The following is a 5,999-nucleotide window of genomic DNA, read 5'->3' as shown; positions in this document are numbered from 1 at the left end:
GAATGAGAATCAAGAAAAACACAAGAAATTAACAATAAAGAAAGCTTAAACGCAAAAAAATGATCACCGGTGAGTATTGCTTTCTAGAGGAAATAAAAATGCTATATTTATCTTCTGTCTCGAAGGTGACGGCGTATATTGTGTCTGGCCAGTAGCGTATGCTACATGTATAGAGTCTCATGCACAAAGACGATAAAGTTCTCAGATCTCGCTACATCACGAGTAAATTTAGAGTCGATACGCAATGCTAAATCGATGGAGAGTGTGATCTCATGATCTCTTGCTAGATTCGCCAGTTTGGAGTAATCAGACATCTCTCACCCAAGCGGCCTACACCGTTTCCAGTTGAAAACGGTAGACATCAGCCGTTCACCTCAATACGGCAGCCTGCCTCACTTCTTCAGACCATATAGTGTCCCACCAAACAAACTAAATTAAAATTAAACCCTTCAAGCATCATTCGACCAATCAAAAAGTTATATTGACCGATATTTACCACTTCTCCAAGCGCCCGCAAACAGCATGCTCCTTCACCGCCATCAGACCGTAAGTACGAATGAGGACTCAGGGTTTCATGGTTGAATCCCACCCTTGCTCTCTCTGCCAGCACAGCAACGCATGAGAAATGCAGACAAAAGAAGAAATGGAAGGGAAATGGAAAAGCAAGTAAGCCACATGCTGCTCTTCTCGGGCTGCAACGCAGGCTTTACAGGGCGCAAGCCTGTGGAAGCCCGCATGGAACAACGCAGAAGAAGCTAAAGAAAATGCTCCGAACCTGCTTCTGGAAGAAGTTCCGCGCAGGGGATCCCCTTATTGCTGGCAGTGCATGAATGCGTACATACACATGCATACAAAACAGCTTGCGCTACATTAGACACCTTGTACAGTATTGATAGATAGTAATACTACTCAGTATTCCTAGCCACGGTATTCGTACCCCATAGCATCGTGTAGCATTAATAGCTACGACGATAAAAAGAGGGTCTCAAGCATAGTATGGGGTTGCGACACGTGTTGGCCCACGGCGGCAGATGCATCCCAAGTGCCGAATAACTCGGGGCTGCCGTCAGGAGGAGCACGCAACACCAGCAGCAACAATAGCAGCCATAATGAAGCCTGCCGCTATTATTAGAAACACTCAATACGAAAGCCAGAATAGACATCACAATGGCAGGAAGCAGCCCATCTTCTCTTCTCTCTCTCTCTCTTTCTTACCAGGAGAAACGCTTATCCAAGAGCAACAGACTCTCGTAAAACACAAAAAAGCCACATCCCCTATTCAAGCAAAACCAGAGCAAACACCTCCTCGGCCATTTTGCCCACATACTGTACACCCACTCACACCGTTAAAATTTTTCTTCCCTCTTCATTCTTTACCCACAACCTTAACGTCGCAACGTCAATCAATCAACGGGCCTTTATTCAAAAGCAGTAAAAATAAACAGAAAACTGTCCTCCCCCCCTCCCCTCCACAGAAAAAAAAAGCCACAGAAAAAGTTTTTCATTCTTCGGTCCCCTTTTCCCGCGTCGTCCTGCCAGCTCTTTCCCCACACACACTCACGTCTTCAGTTAGCTAAGGGTCAGCTAGCTGAGGATCCGGCCTCTTGGATCGCCGAAACCATTCACCGACGACTCATTCTTCTTTTTTGCCTCCCGGTGTCGCGGTACGCGTTTTGGAAGAGGGTGTGGTGGGATAGGCAGCTGAAAAAAAAGGAGAAATGCGCGGTCGTGAATAAAAAGGAATGTAAATGCGATACGAGCTGAAAGCTGAATGTATATTTAGTTGTGTGCGTTTAGTAAAGTGCTTTCATCAGTTGCCAGCGTCCACCATCTATAGAATCTGTGTCGCTGTCTGCCGTGTTAGTTGTTGGTCCATCTCAACCCACCAGAACAATAGGATCAACAGAAACCCCCAACGGTCCTATTAACGCTCCTTTGTCGGACCAACTCCGACACAAGCGGTCCGCGGTGTTCCCTTCCGAAAAAGGTATTAAAAGAAGGACATCGGGAAAAACAACTAAAAACAGCGCGTGGCGTAACAAGTGTGTGGCCGCCGCACGGCACGCGAATCACAGAAAATTACTCTATAGAGGTAGACCCTTACTCGCGCCGAGTTTGTTTCCCGTCTTCCACATGTCATGCACATGTCACGATAATGAGTCAAATTCAGAGGTAGTTTTGTTTGTAGATTTGTTTATTGTTATGGTATTCCTGCCATTCAGTTTGTATGTGTAAGAGACTCTGCTAAGAAATCCCTTCTGTCAACGTCCAACCATCTCCCATTCGACTTTGTCCCAAGCATCAATAACTCATATCAGCTCATTGCATTATACCCCTCGTAAAAAATAATGTGTAAGAAACAATGTTCTACATGTAATCCCATAATAAAACCAAAAAAAAGCAAAGATCCCCTTGGGTATAAAAATAGATCCATTTGGACCGCACCGAGTCAGCCAAAAGAAATTGCCCAACCATGTAAGAAAAGCCGGGGCGCCAAAAGAGAGATAAGAGAGAGCCCAGAGTCATGAATAAGGTCAAGCCCGCGCTATTCCCGATGCAACCAGGGAATGATTTGATGATAAAATATAAAAAAAACGCCATGTGTAACCCGATGATAATAAATGATTTCTTTTCTCTTTCCCGCATTCTAAAGTGGTGATGCGCTGTAGCTGGAGTATGGATATTTGAAGCAAGTGGGACGAGTCGTAATATAGATGAGAGGCGTTGCATAAAAGATGTCGAGTAGATGTATGTGGTGTATATGAGAGAAGTAGACTGCAAGATTATGGATTGCAGCCTAGAAAGATGTAAAGGCGCAGGATGAAGTCGTCATCAAGAACGCAAATCATCACTGCATAGTAGCAAATGGTATTGTGTCGGTTGATCCCATTTACTTTCGGTGAGACTTCTTCAGAGTCTTCTTATCGTGGTGGTGCCTCCTCGTTCGCTCTCGTCCTCGGTGCTCCTCCTCCTCCTCGGGGCTCTGGTTGCCGTCATCACTGCCGCTGCTGCTGCCAACGCTGCTGAGGCGCGAGCGGTCCTCCTCGTACCATTCGCTCAGGGCCTTGCCGCCAAACATGAGATCCTCGTCCTCGATGATGATGGGCTGGATCCATGTTTGGGAGTTGAAGTCAAGCTCGTGAGCGGAGGTGTCCATGGCTTGCAGGTTGGGGATGTAGTATGAGTCTGATGACATTGGTGACATGTTGAAGTTTGAAGCGGCCAGCGCAGTTGATTTGTAAAATATGTTGATTGATTGATTGATTTGTTTATTTGATATCCCTGTGTGTTGTTCAAGGATTAAGATATTCGGATCGTGAAGCGGTGATCAAGTATGCTTCAGTATAGTAGTAGACAGCGTTCAGGTTCAGGTATTATATGATATGGCAGTTAGGCGCGTGTTGTTTGTATTGCGGATCCTGATCCGGTATTGTATATCGTATTCAAGTGGTGGTATATAATTATGTTCGATGTTGTGGTGTTCTTATGAAATAGGTTTGTTGATATGGAGAAGAAGAAACTAAGATATTAGGCGCCATCCGGGGGAGTAGGGAGCAAGATATATCAAGTCTGAGATGGCCGAGGAGCGGCCCCAGCGCTCGAGTCAGAGTCGGGAAAAAACTAGCAAACGTGCGTCCCCACCGAAGAGCCTCGCCTCCCTCCCTTGTCTAGTCCTAGTCTCGGGCCCCATAAGCGCAAGTTGCGGAGGGAGGGGGCGTGTCTGAATAGTGTGAATTAGGAAAAACAGGACTGGGGGTGGATTTGGCCGGGACCAGCCGGAAAGGGGTTAAAACAGGAAATCATGATGATGTTTCGAACATGTCAGGATGACCCACGAAAGCGCCGGGCCTCCGTACTGATAGGCAGGTTACTTCGACTTCTGCCTACGAGTAGGCATTGGCAAAGGATGAAGCGACAGTGACAGTATGAGCACGACACTGGTGGCGGTGCTAGGCTCTTTGATTCTGGCACTGGCCTTCGGGAGGGGTGCGCCCAGCTATCCAAGAGTTCGGACACGCGGGCTGCTCAACGAGGGCAGCTGAAGGTAACACATATTTGACGGCATCCTGACAGCGGTGACGGCAGCCAGACTCAACTGCTAGGTCACCAGAAACCGGAGCAAAAAAAGGGGGTAGTCAAATGGGAAAAAGGGGGGGTGTGAGGCCAACAACGACAAGACGGAAGAGCTTGGGTTCTTTTGTCGTCTCCGACTTTTTCATATACAGAGTAAACGGTTCTTTTTTGTCTCCTATATTACTTTCTCCCAACTCTTCCTTTGCAGCCCGACCAACCCATCTCTGGGCTCCGTTTAATCTATTTGGGTAGCATCGAGCTGCCTGCTGCTTTGCCACGCGGCACGCCGACGCGCGGTTTTGCAGGGCACACGATGCGCTGGTTCCGCCTGCGCAGGCGTCTTTCTGGCTGTCTCAGCCCGCAAGGATGCATTCCCATTACAGTCGGAGGGTTAATTCAGCTTGTGAGCCTCGCTGGGGGGGACACGTATTCAGAAGCCCAGATACGAATATCGACCGTATTATGGCACTGTATGAGATTGAAGCGTGTTGGTACAGTATGCCACGAGCACATAATTACGGAGCCTGTCAGGGCCCTGCATTGCCCCAGACAATTCAAGGGGCCCTGCACCGCCAGTTTATCGAACAGGTTCAATCTCCTTTCATGTCGCCATCGGCAGGGGGTTATCAAAACGGCGGTATAGGCTCGAACTCTCTGCATGTTCTTGATTTGTTCTGGGAGCAAAAGAGCGGTATCCCGTAAGAGGATGCAATGATTGACAGCGATGGAGCCAGGTCCTACGGCTGCTCCGTTGCAGCAGCGATACAGTATTGGTTGGGGGTGGCTCAAACCCCTCGCTTCTCTCAGCTCTCCGGTCTGAGCCACACAGTCAAAGAGCACACTGTAAGATGCTTCTTTTGAGCTTTTAACCCACAAAACCACAGCAGAATAAACCAAAGGGCAAATAAAAACGGTCTGTCACCAGCCCAATCGGCCTCGACATGTGCCATTCGGCCCCATCACGCCGAATAGGCACAAGGACGCGGCCACCCTCCATCATGGCGCGTCTAAAGCTACTCCAAGCAGTTTAAAGGCCTTGTCTATCCGTCTGCCCTATAGCTTATGGAGCTTTTCTCCGAAGCGTTTCAAGCCCCCGGCAAGAGAATACGGTTCCCAAAGAGGCCCGCCGTTTCCGCTAATGCCGCACATACTGGGCGAAGCAACCTTAATGCAAAGCAAAGGTCCCAGGCTCCGCTAGGCCGGGGGAGTTTGATTTGACTTATCCGGGCATCTGGGCGGGCCGCCCGCCCTGGGGAAGAGACTCTCACACACTCCCATATATCCGATATGCGACTCCTTTTTTCCTTTCTTTTTCCCCGACCGGTTTTTTCTAGTTTTGCCATTTCATGCGAGGGATGAGAGAAGGTAAGGAAAAGAAAGAAAAACAGGAAAAGGGCCGGTAAGGAAAGCTGCGGCGTAATACCAAGTCCTAGACTAGACGGTCTATTTGTTTGCCTTGCCAATCAAGTGCGACCACCAGTCAAGCATACATGTCGGTGCTAATACGTATAACGAATGCCAATAAGAGGCGCATACAAGTGAAATTAAAGCACAAAATAAAGAGAAAAGAAACTTTCTAATTAGACCCCTGGATCGACATGCGGTCCAGACGTCAGAAGAGCAGTCGGCCTCCAAAGCGCATGAAGTTGAGCATCACCCCGTCAAAATGTGACTCGTCTCCGGCGGCACAACCAACTTTCTTTGCTTTTCTTCCTTGGTCCGGGACACAGGAATTACCGCCGGTCACATGCATCTCATAACCATATATCTTTTCTTTTTCTGGTTCCGAATAGCGTAGTTTATCGGAATTTCTCTCATTGCCGCTGTTATTCGGCGGTTGATTCCGAGCCATGGCCGTAGCATGTGTGTTCGTCCTATGTTATCGCAATGGTTGTGGCTGCAAATCTCGGCACCTAAAAGAAAGA

At 48.2% G+C, this 5,999-nt stretch overlaps 1 protein-coding gene across 1 annotated transcript; it reads right to left on the bottom strand.

Moving 5' to 3' along the window:
- Positions 1-2,810: 2,810 nt before the first annotated feature.
- GGI43DRAFT_80758 (uncharacterized protein) lies at positions 2,811-3,823 on the bottom strand. The gene has a single exon (XM_083210336.1). The coding sequence runs from the start codon at positions 3,203-3,205 to the stop codon at positions 2,891-2,893; it is 315 nt and encodes a 104-aa protein (XP_083059531.1). The 5' UTR covers positions 3,206-3,823; the 3' UTR covers positions 2,811-2,890.
- Positions 3,824-5,999: the final 2,176 nt, after the last annotated feature.

This window comes from Trichoderma evansii (genome assembly GCF_050947405.1).
Source record: "Trichoderma evansii strain SZMC 28006 chromosome Unknown GGI43scaffold_13, whole genome shotgun sequence".
NCBI classification, from domain to species: domain Eukaryota; kingdom Fungi; phylum Ascomycota; class Sordariomycetes; order Hypocreales; family Hypocreaceae; genus Trichoderma; species Trichoderma evansii.
The sequence above is the reverse complement of the archived record's forward strand: the minus strand, read 5'-3'. Positions and strand labels throughout refer to the sequence as shown.